The following is a 17225-nucleotide window of genomic DNA, read 5'->3' as shown; positions in this document are numbered from 1 at the left end:
ATTTAGCACATCCAATCCACTTAACCTGCACATCTTTTGACTGTGGGAGAAAACCCACATAGACACGAGGAGAATGTGCAAACTCCACACAGACACTCACCCAACAATGGAATTCAACATAGGCCCCTGGTGCTGGTGAGACAGCAGTGCTAACCACCAAACAACTATGCCACGTTAATAAAAAAAATGTTGATATGGAGAAAGGTGAGAGTATACAGCCTTGATCAATCACAGCTGCATTTTAATACTCTCACGTGAGTCAAAAGGTTGTGGAATTTAGTCTCATTCCAAAAATGTGACAGTGATATGATATTGAAGGAGCATACAGCCAGAAATACTATGCTACAGAGAAAATGTTTACCTGAAGCTCCATTTGCTCACTTAGGTAGATATAAAAAAAACTTCAGCACGATTTGAAATAGAGCAATGGAGCTCCGATGTGCTGAACAGTGTTTATGCTCTAGCCAACATCACCGAGTAGATCATCTCTGTCTTTTACTTTATTGCTGTTTGCCAACCTTTGCTGAGCAGAAATTGGCTGCTGGATTTCCCTATTGCTCAATGATGTCTGCACTTCAAAAATACCTCATTCACTATCAAATGCTTTGGGCTGTTCTGAGCTCAAGTGCAAAATCTATTTTCATTCAAAGATCAGATATAGGATTTACCTGCTACCAATTCAGTGCAAATCTTGACTCTCCTGCAAAATTGGAACACTTTCACCATTTTAAAACCAGTGTAATCTAATGAGTGCTTAATTATGGGGCTGTATGGAGGTCCAAACACTACTTATCAACTTAGACATTTCCTATTACATTGGTTATACACATTGTGAAACCTCAGATAAGCCCAAACCACATATATTCTGCCAATCCACTATGTTCAATTCCTAAGTGGACAAATTCATCACTAAATGATGCTCATGAATTCACAAGGCTATTTTCAGTTTAAAAAATTTCGGTAACTAAATCTGAAATAACATGATAACCAGGCTGCTCATTTCTTCTGTCGGTATAAATTTGAGGCTTATGTTGTATTGAAGCTACGCCAATTAGATAAGTCGCCAGATAGCATTAGCTTCAAATCATTTTAGTCTAAGCTTATTAAAATAACTGAATCGATGCAATAACACAATCGAATTTGGTGCTCGCTTATGTGTAAGAACACTATTTTAATACAGCTGAAGAAGGAATGATAATGACCATCATACAGTGTGAAAGAATTCCCCTAACTCCAAGAGTCGAGAAAAGGTTCATTTCTCAGTAGTGGTAACCCTTTATTTGGCTCACAAGAATACAAAGATTTCTTTATTTTGGGCTTTTTAAATTAATTTATTGGGCCTGGCTATCACTGGCTGTGCCAGCATTATTTCCCATCCCTAACTGCCCTTGCAAATATGAGCTCTGTTCCTGAACCACTGCAGTCCATTTGCTTTAGGTTAACCCACAATGTTGTTAGAAATTGAGTTTCAGAATTTTGATTGAAGGAACACCGATATATTTCCAAGTCAGAATTAACAGTTGCTTGGAGGGGAGCGTGCTAGTATTGCTAAGAGCATGGACCCAATCTCTTTGTCTTCTAGATGGAAGTAGTCATGGGTTTGGAAAGTTTTGTCTAAGGAGCTGTGGTGATTTTGTGCAGGGCATCTTGTTGATTATACCCACAGCTGCCACTGAGTAAATGTTTTTAGATGTGGCACCAATCAAGCTGACTATTAACCCAGATAGTGTCAAGCATCTTGAATTTTGCTCAGGAAGTTGGGGAGTATTCCATGACACTCCTGACTTGTATTTTGTAGGTAGTATTTAGATCTTGGAGAATCAGGAACTGAGCTACTTTCTGCCGGATTCCTAACTTCTGACCTGTTCTCATAGCCACAGTATTTATATGGCTAGTACAATTCAACTTCTTGTCAATGGTAAACCTTAGGATGTTCACATTGGGAAATTCAGATATAGTAATGCCATCAAATGTCAAGAGGCAATGGTTGGATCCTGTCTAGTTGGAGATGATCATTGCCTTGACCCTGCATGGAATATTTTCCACGTCATTTTCAGCCCAAGTCATTATATTGTCCAGGTCTTGCTGCATTTGAAAATAGATAGCTTCAGTGTGTAAGGATACATAGATAATGCTGCACATTGTTCGCTGATGATTGCACAATCCCACTTCTGACCTTATAATGGAGAGAAGGTTAGAGATTGGCTGGCCCTAGGACACTGTCCTGAGGAATGGTAGCAATGATGTCCTGCAGCTGAGATGACTGACCTCCAATACCCATGACATTCTTCTTAAATGCCAGGTATGATTCCAACCAGTAGAGAACAAGCTTTCTGATATCCAATGATTCCAGTTTTGCTCCAGCTTCTTGACTCCACACTTTCTTTGATGTCAATGGCTGTCACTCTCATCTCACCTCTGAAATTCAGCTCTTTTGTCCATGTTTGAACCAAGTCTGTATTGAGGTCAGGAGCTGAGTGGCCCTCGCAGAACCCAAACTTGTTAGCAGCATTGGTAATCACTTCCGTCACTTTGCTGATGATGAGAGTAGACTAATGGGGCAGTAATTGGTTGAACTGTGTTTGTCCTTTCTGTCTCCAGATTTTTGTGTACAGAACGTTGCCAAGGCAATTATCTCAATTATCAGATAGACAGACACCAGTACTGCAACCGTATTGGAACAGCGTGGACGTGTTGGGGTGAGGGTGCCATTTGGCAAAAAAAATTACAGAGGAGCTTCTAGATCTTAAAAATAAGAGTGAAATTTTCAATGCTTCTGTATCTGAGGTTTTTGATTTTCAAAGGCTGTGGAGAGATGAGCAATAGCCTAGCACCTATGAAAGTCATAGCAATCAGCTGACTCTGTTCCATTCGCATTGGAAGTATAAATTTTAATATTCTGTAATGTGACATGATAAATTCATGGCTGATTACCCTAAGAGGTTTGTCTGAGTCACTGAAACTGTTTTTAAGAAAACTATATCTAAATCACCGTTTAAAACCAGATAACAGAGCTGCTTTCTAAAAAAGGGTCTAGACCTGAAACCCGAATGCCACCCGAAGGTTGCAGGAACAGCAACTCATATTCCGCCTGGGAACCCTGCAGCCATATGGTATCAATGTGGACTTCACCAGTTTCAAAATCTCCCCTTCCCCTACTGCATCCCTAAACCAGTCCAGTTCGTCCCCTCCCCCCACTGCACCACACAACCAGCCCAGCTCTTCACCCCCACCCACTGCATCCCAAAACCAGTCCAACCTGTCTCTGCCTCCCTAACCGGTTCTTCCTCTCACCCATCCCTTCCTCCCACCCCAAGCCGCACCCCCATCTACCTACTAACCTCATCCCACCTCCTTGACCTGTCCGTCTTCCCTGGACTGACCTATCCCCTCCCTACCTCCCCACCTATACTCTCTCCACCTATCTTCTTTACTCTCCATCTTCGGTCCGCCTCCCCCTCTCTCCCTATTTATTCCAGTTCCCTCTCCCCATCCTCCTCTCTGATGAAGGGTCTAGGCCCGAAACGTCAGCTTTTGTGCTCCTGAGATGCTGCTTGGCCTGCTGTGTTCATCCAGCCTCACATTTTATTATCTTGGAATTCTCCAGCATCTGCAGTTCCCATTATCTCTAGACCTGAAACGTCAGCTTTCCTGCTCCTCTGATGCTGCTTAGCCTGCTGTGTTCATAGCTCTACACTATGTTACCCCTGCTTTCTAAATTGATTGCTTGCTCACATTTAGACCTGCCATGTGGCCATGCCTTTCAAAATAATATGGTGATACATTTTAACACTAACATTTTACAATATTACATGTGGAAAATATTGGTGGTTACTCAAAATGCTATGTTTAATAAAAGGAGACAGAGTGTTCAATAGCGTGAAAATGACTGTAATATCTGATGTAAATAATTCCACAGACATGCAGAAAACCAATAGGTCATTGAACAAAAACTATTTGAGATGACAGCAAGAAACAATGTTTGCTTATTCACATCTCTGTAAGATGGAGGAGACTGAGAAATTCAATAGGAAAGGAGTGACTGCAAATGTTTTATTATCAAATTGCTACAACTTATTTCTTGGCATAGATTTATTCAATGTCATTTTCACTACTTAAAAATATTTCACGTTGCCTTGAAACTGTCTATCTGCTAAGAAAAATCTTAACAGCACTTTTTGTAGATTAAAGCATTTCTCAATTTTGCAAAAAGTTAATTTACTATTACGTAACAAAAATAGATGATTATTACTGTTTGTAAAATGTACTTTGGATAATTCATTTTTCTTGGAAGCAGAAATTCTTTGAACTGACAATTTATCGTGTATGTTTTATCACAAAGAGTCTCCTTGAGGTGTAGTTTGTGTCTGTAGTGAGAATATTTTTCAGTGTATTTCATGTAAAATATAGTATATAAAATGCATAAATTTATTACAAAGAAAAATGCTGTAAAAAGATGAACTTATTATGTTCACAAATGTTGTTCTTGCAGATTGAACATTTAATTGTCCAGTTTTATTAGGTAACATGTTCAGTATTTAATTGTCCAGTCATACTACTGTTTATAGCAGAGAAAAGTGCTTGAGCAAATCAGTAAATTTGACAGCAGCTACAGGACAGGGCTCTGTGGGAGGTATAACTCTGGTTGATTATACTCATCTCTTGGATTTAAATTATCCTGCACTACAGTAAAGCCTTAATTAATGAGTAAAATGTCAACAGAATAATTAAATTCTTGTTGTTCTCTTTGCAGAAAATCCTTTCCATCCCAGCATGCTACACTTGCAGCCTTCGCAGCTGTGTATGTTTCTGTAAGTAATCAGGGCTGCCTTGTATAATCCACTGTGTCATAGCTAGTACAGAGTCAAATCTGTCAATTAATTATTAACTGTGAGGAAGATCTTGGTCTGTTATGTTAATTAGCTGCAACCCTTATTAGTGGGTGAAAATGATCAGTGTGAAAATTAGAACGAATTTAATATGAACATATGAAATTGATGAGCAGGAAAGGACCAGCTGGTCCATTGTGCTGAACTATCATGATTAAACACGTGTCCTTCCCCCAAGACCACAGCCATGTTTCCTCCCGGGAAAGGTGGAAATAAAACAGGTCCAATAGGGAAAGGTGTCAGTGGCTATCACAACAGCCAGCAGTGTTTTCTAGGACTCACTGCTCGCTGGCAAAAGGAGAGAACGGCCTAACATTATTCGCACAGTTTAAACATGTCCCTTGATCCTCCCCAAAGATAGTACTTTTGCAGTTTGTTGTAGAATCATAGAACAGCACAGAGACCAGTCAACCCAGCATGGCAATGTTTGAAAGGTCTCCCTAGTTAGTCAGTTTGCTCTTACAGCTCCGAGATTCTTCCCCATAAGAAAAAAACTATCTGGTCATTATCACATTGTTGTTTGTGGGAATTTTTGAGCCCATATTTACTGTTGCATTTTTAAATAGCGATTAAACTTCAAAAGTAGTTCAGTGCTATCAGGCCTTTTAACACATTCACCTAACCTGAAAAATGATGCATGAACTGCAAGTCTTTTTTTTCTTTTTCTATACATCCAATTGTCTTTTGCAAATTATTGTTGTATTTACTTCCATCCCCTTCTCAGAGTATTCCAGCTAAACAAAAGATAGGACATTAAACAAATCATTGGGTCTGCTCCTCATCTCATCTTTGGTTTTTCTATCAGTTAGCTTAGCTGCTGAGTATTATTTCTCTCAATTTATTCTGTCGGAACCCTTTATGATTTTGAACATCTCTCAAATCTCCTCTTAACATTTCCTGAAGGGTAGAAAAGTTATCCTGATTTAGAGTATTTTTTGTGACCAGCTTCAATTTATGAAGCTGAGCACTCTTTATACACCCTATGTGCCTTTCTAGTCTTCTTACCTTGCCCTGCAACTTGTAAATTGCATGTACAACCCCATTCAGTTCTCTTTACTATTGGACTCGTTTTAAAATTGCGTCATTTGAGAGAGCAAACTTTGAACTAATACTTTATACTGAGAGATAATTCGAAACATGCAACAAAACTACACCATCTAAGCATAAAAGCAATTTTATCATCCTGACATATTTTGCCAACTACATTTATATAATTGTTTATTTAATTCCAAGTTGCATAATACTTTATTTAACAAGAACAATTTGCTGTTCTGCACTGTTTGAGTAGTAGATTTTAGGTTATGCCCAAGTCCAGAAAACATGTAGATACTGAAATTAGTATTGAGAGGAATTTCAGATAAACCTATGATCAAGAAAACTAGTATTACATAAATGCCAAAAACGTTTCTGGTGGAACTTATTGAGCTGAGGGATCACAATGTCTATGTTGTAGGTCAATCTGCACTTCACAATGACTAGGTATTTTAATAATGTTTAACATCAGTATTTAGAAAGAGAGATGAAACTTGGGTAGTGGGCGTGCTACTCCAACACAGTCAGAAAAATGTATTAGAAGTTAATTAAAATTTAGTTGCAGTTGAAGTCACACATTGAGATAGTATCTATCCCAGAAGGGTAACAGAGATAATAAAGGCACTAACCAGAAATTTCCAAAAAAAGAGTTTGAAAATGGGAATTGTGTCAAATTGCTTGCAACAACTATTATGCAATTGTTGAAAGAAATTAAGCATACAAGCCTAAGAGGAATGTAGCCATACGGCTAGGAGGATTAATGGAATTTTTCCAATGGACAATATAAAAATTTGAGAGAAATGTACTGGGACTACATTTCTACTTACTTGGATTATTCTCATGTAGGTACTAGATGAAAGAAATCAAAGTTTTCCAATGATAGCAAACTAGGGGAAATGGTAAAGACAATGCAGAAGTTCGAGAGAAACCAGGTTAGCAGAGTGGCTACAAATTAAATCAGAGAACTATAAAATGAGCCAAGGAGTTAGATTCTAAATGGTAACAGTGGAGGAACAGAGAGGTCAAGGAGTACAGATATGTCGCTAAATGTTAGCATGCAGTTTGATAATGTGTCATAAACAAGGCAGAATAAGGATTCCTGATTATTGGAATAGCATGCATTCTGGGATCTGTTTCAGCTTGTACAAGGGAGCATAGCTACAAATTGAGGGGTGATAGATTTAAGACAGATGTCAGAGGCAGGCTGTTTACATAGAGAGTGGTAAGGGCGTGGAATGCCCTGCCTGCCAATGTAGTTATCTCAGCCACATTAGGGGCATTTAAACAGTTCTTGGATAAGCATATGGATAATGATGGAATAGTGTAGGGGGAAGGGATTAGATTAGTTCACAGTTTGGCACAACATCGAGGGCCGAAGGGCCTGTTCTGTGCTGTGTTGTTCTATGTTCTATCTGAATTATCAAACGAATATAGAGCAACAGAAAGAACACAGGACAGATTCATCAGCATGATATCAGGAACGCAATTATTCTTGAGATGGAAGTTTCACATTTTAAAGCGGAATTGAGAGGCTTAAATACTATTCCTTTCAAAGTTATGAAAGTTTTGAAAGAGCGAATAGTGAAAGACAAGTTGATCATGGTTGGTAAATTGGGAATGAATATACATGATTTAAGCACCATCATTACAGGAATATGGAATATATTGGAAGAAATTATTCTTGCACCGAGGAGCATTTACAACAAAGATTGTTTTACCACATACCAGCAGTTGAGAAAGAGACTAAACATCATTTACAATGGGATTAGATACACATTTGAAAAGAATGGACAGGATATGGAGAAGGCGCAGGGCACTGCACAGCTGAACATGGAAATGTAGCACCAATACAATTATCTGAATTTGCTGCGCATTCTGTAACCAGTATTTTGTCAATTAATTCCAGCATATGTTTAAACAAAATACAATGATTTTTACAAATGTTTGAATGAAAAATGGTGATATAAGATAATATACTTCATTCATTTCAAAACAGATTTATTTTGTATCATCTAGATGTATTTCAATGCAACCTTAACAGACTCCTCCAAGCTCCTGAAGCCATTGCTCGTCTTCACTTTTATCATTTGTGCTGTGATCTCTGGTTTAACACGCATTATCCAGTACAAGAATCATCCGATTGATGTATACTGTGGATTTATGATTGGAGGAGGAATTGCTATCTATTTGGTAAGTTTCGTACTGTTGAGTTCATTACACAAATGTTATTTCTGATGTTGTATATTCATTACTTTCAGAAAGAGCCTTACTTTTGCTCTTTATGCTGTTGTCTGGTGGTCTGTAATTTTCAGGTAAAGTTATGGTAGTAAATTGGATGACATCTGTGCAGAAAATCCATATGGATACATTGTTCCATTCAGCTGTATCTGCTCGGGGGATCAAGGCTCAAACCGTTGTCACTGATGAATTATTGATTGATCTCTGATTGATGATGGAGAAAGACCATAAAACAGGCACCAATCTTCAGGCTTATGGAACTGAGGCAATTGCCCAGGATTCCTAATTGTGTCTGTGTTTTGCTTTAATAATAGTTTCAAAATCCCAACCATCTATTTAAATGAATGGAAAAGCATGAGTGCCATGTGGCCCAATTTCAGATACACACATTTATCTGAGACTGGGAGGGCAAAGTTGTAATAATTGTTCCTCTAAATGCAGGAGTCGAATCTTGTTATATCGACTGAAGTTAACTGAACCGCATTAATGTTAATATCTAATAAAGTCATGCAGTCACCCAGCATGGAAATAGATCCTTCAGTCCAACTCATCCATGCCAAGTTTCCCAAACTAAACTAATCCCACCTGTCTGTGTATGGCCTATAGCTATCTAAACCTTTCCTATTTGTGTTTCTGTCTAAGTATCTGCTAAAATGTTCCAACTTTACCTGCGTCCACCACTTCCTCTGACAGTACATTCCACATACGAACCACCATCTGTGTGAAGAAGTTGCCATGCAGCTTCCTTTTAAATTTCCCCGCCCCCCACCTTAAAAAAACTCCCCGTACTTTTGAACTTACCTACTCTCAGGAAAATATTTTCATCATCTATGCCCCTCATGATTTTATAAACCTCTATAAGGTCACCCCTCAACCATCCACATTCCAGTGAGAAAAGTCCCAGCCTATCCAGCCTCTCCTTATAACTCAAACCCACCAATCTTGGCAACATCCTGTGTTAAATGCATCAAAATTAACATATTTTGATGTCCAACTGAACTCATGACACTCTGTCAATATTGTGGCAGCATCTTAACTCACACAGTTGTGGTCACCATTTTATTTGTTAAACTTTTGTTCTAACCAACTGACACACAAACAAACTAATAAATCAAGTGTAATTTGTTGGAGTGACTCATTAATGCTGTAGCAAGGAATTTGACACTGCTGTCTAATAATCTGCTTTGTGCTATGGCATCCTACCCCAGGATAATTTGATTATTGCTTAGTTGTTGGTCCAGCTAGAGTGCACTTAATTTTGAAGACAGAGATCTGCCATTTTTGCGCAGTTGCTGCTGTTAGAAATGCTGCAGCAAAACCTGTCATGCTTTCTGCCCTACATCCAACAAGAGATTTAAAATAAAGGTAACAGAATGTCAGGAAGTCCAAAAGAAGTTGAAGCAGTTTTTAGTTCTGTACCTAACTGTCCAATTGTAGCTCGCTGGGTAGCACCCACTCTCTAAATCAAAAGATCCTACTCAAAGAGGTTGTACATAAAAATCTAGGTTGACACTCCAGCACAGTGTTGACGGAATGCTGCACTGTTGAAGGGCTGCCTTTCATATGAGGTACTAGAAGCTAAGGGTCTGACTCTGCTTTTGGAGGTGATCTAAAGAATCCCATGAACTCTTTCAAAGGAAAGCAATCAAGATCTTGCTGATGTCCTTCTAAATATTTACCCCTCGATCCAAGCCAATGAGCTAATTGCTAGATCATTAAGAGAATATATTTCTGCTGTGTTATCTCCAGTACAACAGTGATTACTCGTCAAAAGTACGTCATTAGTTGATGAGTCTTTTGGAACATTCTGAGGTTGTAAAAGATGCTAAATGTTATAGTACCATAGACTGACAATTTGTGGTTAGGGTAAAATGCTGACCCCAATTCTATTTCTTTAAATCAACCTGTTCAGACATGTTATAATGCAGCTCTAGCATAGTCAGGATTGGAACATGGAACTTGAAACTTTCTGGAGATGGGACAGTTCCTCTGCAGCACAAATCCTCTGTTCCAAATAATTTTAAGTCAATCTGTTCAGGTATGTTATGGCACAGGCCTGGGACAGGTAGGACGTGAACCTGGACTTTCTGATCCAGAATTGTTTTGTCAACATAGGTCTTCTGGCTCAGAGGTAGGGGCACCAGCTCTGCACCACAAGAGCTCCTATGCTCTATTCTAGATATTTTTCAACGAGTCATGACTGGAGCAGGTGTGAATGGAACCCGTGTCACCTAGCTTAGAGGGAGAGACACAGCCACTGGACCACAAGAACTCTCATTCCCCACTTTGGTCTTTTTGAAATAACTCTAAAATCATGTTAAATAGTGTCTGATGGGACACCATAACAAAAATACACACTAACAGTTATTGGAAGCTTATAAATGTGAATGAAAACTGACTTAACTAAAATGAGGTTGCCCAGGATAATGATGCATTCCAGTCCTTCCAGTGCCCATCAGTCTCTATGATTTTTATCAAGACAGAGATACTGCACTTTCCCTCTCAATGACACCCAAGCACGCACATTACTACAAAAGAGGGCAGACAGTCAGGCATTATACCCTCTCCGTTGCCCGTCCCCATTCTGTGCTGAGTCTAAAGGCCTATCTAATTTACATTGGTAAAGGATAAATCCCTATTGAATCTTAATAAAATGGGCCCTTGTATATATAACAAGATGTAATTAATCACATAGCAACAGTAAGTACAATTTACATTGTGCAGCTAGGCATAATTACAAAGGCACTGAGGAACAGATACATATTTGTCTCCATCAGGACTTCATTCTCGACTTCTACTTCTCTATCCAAAGACAATGACAGGATGTGTGGAACTTAATGCAATTTCAATATTCATTTTTTCAGAACCACTTATTTATACGGCATCCTCCCACAAACATTTTTCCCATTATTAAAACTTAAATATATCAGGGATATAACTAAAAAACTTGCATTTTCTACCCCAACCCATCCCACAACCTTAAAATTCTTCTTACTATGTCCTGCCATTAGTGTTTCTGTTCAGAATCTTTTGAGTTGACCTTCTGTTGCCTGAAATAGACTCTGACATTTCTGATATTGCATTCTCAGTATAAATTAATATTTTGATCCTTGCTGTGACTGCCATTAATGTATCTCACAAATACTACTTATGATGATTGAGATGCTCATAGCACTCCTTTTCACTTTCTATCCATCCCAACTTGGTCCTTTGTTCCACTATTGAACAATTATTTTTCTCCCCAAACTAGTAGCGATTCTTAGCTTTACACTTGGATTTTCAACTTGGTCCCACAGATCTTTCTTCTGTAAAGACTCTGTCACTTCCCAGTATGATCTGTTTTATTGTCTCTATAGACTTCACTGTCTCACCTGTGCCTTTTACCAGTCCCTGTGGTAAAGGTTTTCTTCTGGAGCGCTGCTTTTGCCCTGCTGCTGCACCATGAGTGCTGGTGACTGGCTACAGCATCCTGAAGTGGTGATGTTCCTAACATGATAAATTCACTTGTCTTCTGAATTTTCTTCCCCCTGGAGTAAATGGGTTCTTTTACACAAGTGTTACTTATGTCACAATTACACCACTGAGCACCATGTTACATACTTAATGGCTTCTGGTTGGGGTACAATGCTTTCATTAGTCCTCATTTCTGGGCTAAATCTGCAGTCCTATCTAATTAGCAACCATCGAGAGTAAATCACTATTGATGAGAAGGGGCACTTGTCTTACAAGACAAAATGTCATTTAATGCATGGCAGTAAAAGGTGTGAATTACATTGATTGGTTTGACATAATTACAAAGTCTGTCAAGAGCTAGAGATTATATATAGAGATTGGGTGGCACCTAATGCAGATTTAACATAACCTCTTTCAAAACCAGTATCTTATATGCGAAAAGGTGCCAATTAATTGCTAATTTAGCTTTCCTTAATACTTTCAAAGTGACTTACAATGTTAATGCTTTAAAATCTGAGATTTGTAAAATGCAGTTGGTGGTATGTCCCCAGGTACTTCAATTTGCAAATATTTCTGTCTGTAATTTTCTAATGTCCCTGAATATTACTTGATCAGAAATAGAGAAAATCTTCTTAGCACATGAACTTCAGTCTTAGGAAATATTTAAGATGCAAATCCAGAGAAAGGCAGAAGTACACATTAAATTTCACTGAAGATGTGATGAGCAACATGTAGCTCACTAATTCCTGTAAACAGAGAGACTGACCTAATTTCTTTTGCACCGTGTTGTTTTCTGAAAGAAGGCAGGATCCCAATTGTCCTCCAACTCATCTGGCCCCAAAGAGAAGAGTGATGCATTGACAGGGACATCAATCTTAAAACTGAAAATATCATTTTCTTTCTTTAAATAAAAACACATTAAATTTAAATTGAAAACAAATGCAATTAAGAAGAAACCTGCAAGTAAGTTTTAAGTTGAAAATGTTTGTAAGACTAAAACAATTATGTAATGAGTTGTTATGATCCAGAACACAAATAGCATGAGGAAAGCAGATTACATTGTAATTTTCAAAAGAGAATTGCCTATCTCCTTATACAGGGAAAATTTGCAGGGTTGTGGGGACAGAATAAATGAGTGCGTTGAGTTGGCTGGAAAGAAATGAGGAAATTACATTTATACAGTGCTTTTTAGAACCTCAGGATGTCACAAGCAACTTTACAGCCAAATAGCACTTTTGAAGCAAAATTGATGTTACCTAGCAGAGGCAAATGGTCCGAACGGTCTCTTTTAGTGCTGTATGATTCCACAGAATGCATGATTCTTGACAAGTGTTTTAATTTCATGTTATTTTGTGTTTCCCGTATAGGGTCTTTACGCTGTGAGTAATTTCCAGCCTAGTGATGATGGCATCACGCACCAGACCCATCACAGAGAGCCTTTGAGGTCATTGACAGACCTCAGCCAGGAAAGCAGTAGGCAACTTCAAGGGAAAACTGGTAGTAGCATAGATGGCATTTCATCCCACCATTCTGAAAGCATTCTGAACCGAAACCACAGAGAATCTGGCTCCCTCACAAACTTAAAACGAACAAGTGCAGACGTTGAAATCATTACTCCCCGCAGTCCAATGGCAAAGGAGAACATGGTGACCTTCAGCAACACCTTGCCACGTGTCAACACATCATCGATGGATGAGGCAGCCAGAAGGAATGCAACGATTCATGCTTCTATGGACTCTGCACGTTCTAAACAGCTCTTGTCACAATGGAAGTCCAAGAATGAAAGTCGGAAGCTGTCGCTACAAGTAATAGAGACAGAAACTGGACACTCACCTCCAAAGTCCATGGAGATGAGATCCAGTTCAGAACCTGTGGGAGTAGGTGTAAACGGAGACCAACAAGCACAACTCAACCAATACCTAAAAATCCAAGCTAGTACTATTCCTGTAACCAATAATACCAGTAACATTGGTGGAGGAGCAAGAGTTTCCATGCAGTCGCGCCCAGGCTCATCACAGCTGGTCCATATACCTGAAGAAACCCAAGAGAACATAAGTACTTCTCCAAAAGCCAGTTCAGCCAGATCAAAGTGGCTTAAAGTAGCTGAGAAGAGTGGTGTTGGCAGGGCAAACACCCAACCAAGAATCATGCAGGTAATTGCTATGTCGAAGCAGCAAGGTATGTTACAGAGCAGCCCAAAAAGTACCGATGGGAGCACAGTATCCTGCACAGGTTCTATAAGGTATAAAGCTCTAACAGATCATGAGCCTAGTAACATTGTCAGAGTAGAAGCTCATCCAGAAAACAACAGACCTCTCGTACAAGTACCATCAGGCAGTGAAAGCAGTGGATCATGGAAATGGAAATCCCATGAGAAGGGAAGCATTCGCCAAGCATTCGAGTTAAACGATCTTAACAGGGACTCTGAAAGCAGTGAATCAGCAAAAGATAGCTATGCTATATCTGAAAGAAAGAAAACCAATCCAGACAGTAGTGAACACCATCACCATGGAATTACCACCATAAGAGTCACACCAGTGGATGGAAGTGAAGCTGCTTCTGAGACCCACTCGGTTTCATCTAGTCGAGATTCAACCCTCAGGCGGAAAGCAAACATCATTTTAATACCGGAAAGAGGAAACAGCCCAGAAAGTACAAGAAATATCTTCTACAAGGGAACATCACCCACTAGAGCTTACAAAGAATGAATCCTTATCATGGAAGCCTGCTGAAGGACAATCTATTGTAAACAGATGCTGAGTATATACTGATAATAGATTGCGACATCTTAAATGTGCCATTCCATTGTTTATTAATTGAGAAGTTACTGATATTTAAACATGGTTGCATGAATATGATATTTTTGCATACTAATCAAAAGCACACAGGCAAAGCCTGAGCCTTGTGAAATATGTATTTGCTACATTGCTATATCAATAAACTGTGAATGCATTTGCTCCCATTTTGAACATGTCACTCATGCATTGAGTGATTTATTTATTTATTTTCAAAAAGCTTTGGCTGTATTGCTGTGTTCTGTAACAACCAATTTAGAATTTCTTTCGCAATTAAAGCTCTAAATAGTGCTCATATATCCAACTATAATGAGGGGTTATGTGTAATTTTAATTGTGAAGCATTATCTGGGGTTGCAATGATTGCTGGGTTAACTATCAGTCAAAGTTTTAGTTAGTTACAAAGCTTTCTTCGAAGGGGATCACATAGACGAAAAAAAATCATGTAGCTTTTATAGAAACTACACGCAAACTATATTGAAATACATACAAATGTGCACACGTACATTAAAAATAATAGAACTTTTTCTCACAGAATGTAAAATGAACAGTAATTGATTACTGATCACTATTTATATCATAGATTTTTATACCTATTGTAGCCTTAGCACATTGATATCATGCCTTTAAAGAAAGTTTTTTAAGTGATATAGACAGCATTTTTTTGTAAGCTTACGACGCTGTATTTCAAACCAATTAAAAATATAAAATATGCCTTTAATCATGAGTTACAGACTTTGTACCAAGCTGTTTCTACATTGTTAATAAGGAAAGTGTCCAATACAATTCTGCTACCATTTCTACAGTGCCCTCTCTTCCTGCTCTCCATCTCTGACTTTTTCCAACCCTAGTGGCATACCAAATATAACCCTGTACTGACATTTCAAGTTACTAAAATAAATTGTTTGGGCATTTATTCCTACATCCATATGATAGGAAAAAAACTATGTAGTTTTTATTTGTTTATACTCGTGTTTTTGAATACAGCTTATACCTAGGTACACAACAGCCAGGAACCTCTGAGGGAATCATTTAATTTCAAAGAGCTATTGGTTTGAATGATTCTGGTGGTTCAATTAAGAACCTTTACTTCACATTACAGCCTAATTATGTTGTAATATGGTGGATAGATAAAGCTGTAGTGTTCCTGCTACATAAGAGTGGCTGTACTGCTTTGGACTGTGGAAGAAAATCCAAACACCTGCATGTATTTTTTATACAGTATCTCTGGTAAAATTAAACTTTATTTTCATTGCAACCAATACCTTCATTAAATATTTATTAGGGAATTATTTAGCAGGTGACATCATTTTTGTAATTGTAAATAATTACTAATTGGTACAAACTGTGATATCTTATTGAAGGTTTATTTATTTGCCCTGTAAGATTATATATGGGTGATTTGTATGTAAAAGGGAAGAACATTTAACTAAGGTATGCACAGATGTGTATAGTGTTTAAAATGTGTTTAAAGTGTTCTGTTAACTATCTCTTCAAGAAGTGTTTTAAAAATGAGCACTGGTTCAGTAAGTGTGTGCAAAACATTATTGTGTATGAGTTCTTAAATTGTGGTATACAAAAGTCCCGTGAAAAGTAACCAAGGGAAAATACTGGAATTAATTTCCATTCAAAAGCATTTGTTGGCTGTATTGTCATATTTGAAAGATATCATCTACACTGTACCTTTCCCAAGTGTGTTGGTTATTTGCCAAATAAATGTTTCTTAATTGCAGTGAATACAGGTAAATCATGTTTTTATTTAATTATAACACCAAACTAGAAACAAACGTGTATTCTTTTTCCAATGCAGCAACAATAATTCCAACAAAATCCAAGATCCTTGAAGTATAATTTTATTCTCTACCTCTCCTCTAGTCAATTATTTTGCACTTTTTAGATGATTATACCTTATCTTGTCATAATTTTATCAGCAAAACTCAAAATCAGCAAGAAAAAAATACGTCTAAATCATTTGCAGCACATTATAGGGTGCAGTAACACATCATAACTGTGCTTGGTCATTGTCACAAGTCTAAATTAATCCCATTGTCACATTCCACTCACTTGAATCGTGTACATTTGTATCTTTTAAAATTGAACATAGAACATAAAACGTTACAGCACAGTACAGGCCCTTCGGCCCTCAATGTTGTGCCGACCTTTCATACCTATCTCAAGCCCATCTAACCTACAAATTGGATTTGGAACAATGTTTTTTGCTTCAACTACACTTTTCAGCAAAGCGTTCTATGTTCCAATCTCTGAATAAAGATCTTTCTGCCAATCTTTTTCCTCATTATCCGTTATTTTAAATTTTCAATAACTGTGTCACCTGACTGATGATTTGTATAAGCCCAACTGAACTGTCTGTACCTATTTATGGAACTGAAAATGTCACTGGCTTTTTCAAAGGTTTTACCTACTCTTACTTGCAGAGAACACCAGCGCATAGACTGTGATAGTTCAATGATGCTGCCCACTGTCTCATTCCCAGGACAGCTACGGTCAGTCAGTACCATACAGATATTGTTTGAAAATGACCAGAGAAAGTAATGCGATACATAAATTGTGCAAGATGAGAAAAGGCTATTTGACCTACTGGGCCCATTCAGGCAGAAATAGTACTCTTATTAGAATTTAGTTGCCCTAAATCAAGACTTTCTTTCCTCTTCAACTACCCTGTGATTCTCTATCACTGTACAAGTCTCATTGGTGGATATCATTTGGTATGTGCACTGATATATACTGGTCATCTAGATCAAACCCAAGCTGTTTGATGATGACTTGTTTTATTCCATTAACAATAGACAAGTAGCAAT

The 17225-nt window shown here is 38.1% G+C and overlaps 1 protein-coding gene across 3 annotated transcripts in view; it reads left to right on the top strand.

Moving 5' to 3' along the window:
• The window catches only part of LOC125456593 (phospholipid phosphatase-related protein type 4), a 72062-nt gene extending 55919 nt beyond the window's left edge, over positions 1 to 16143 (top strand). For all 3 annotated transcript variants that reach the window (XM_048539843.2, XM_048539842.2, XM_048539844.2), the window contains exons 5-7: positions 4754 to 4811; positions 7938 to 8111; positions 12980 to 16143. In XM_048539843.2, coding sequence (XP_048395800.1) covers positions 4754 to 4811; positions 7938 to 8111; positions 12980 to 14320 — 1573 coding nt within the window. In that variant the 3' untranslated portion in view covers positions 14321 to 16143. The remainder of the gene's footprint in view (positions 1 to 4753; positions 4812 to 7937; positions 8112 to 12979) is intronic.
• The last annotated feature ends 1082 nt before the right edge of the window (positions 16144 to 17225 follow it).

The sequence above is a fragment of the Stegostoma tigrinum genome, chromosome 8 (genome assembly GCF_030684315.1).
Source record: "Stegostoma tigrinum isolate sSteTig4 chromosome 8, sSteTig4.hap1, whole genome shotgun sequence".
Lineage (NCBI taxonomy): Eukaryota > Metazoa > Chordata > Chondrichthyes > Orectolobiformes > Stegostomatidae > Stegostoma > Stegostoma tigrinum.
The sequence above is the reverse complement of the archived record's forward strand: the minus strand, read 5'-3'. Positions and strand labels throughout refer to the sequence as shown.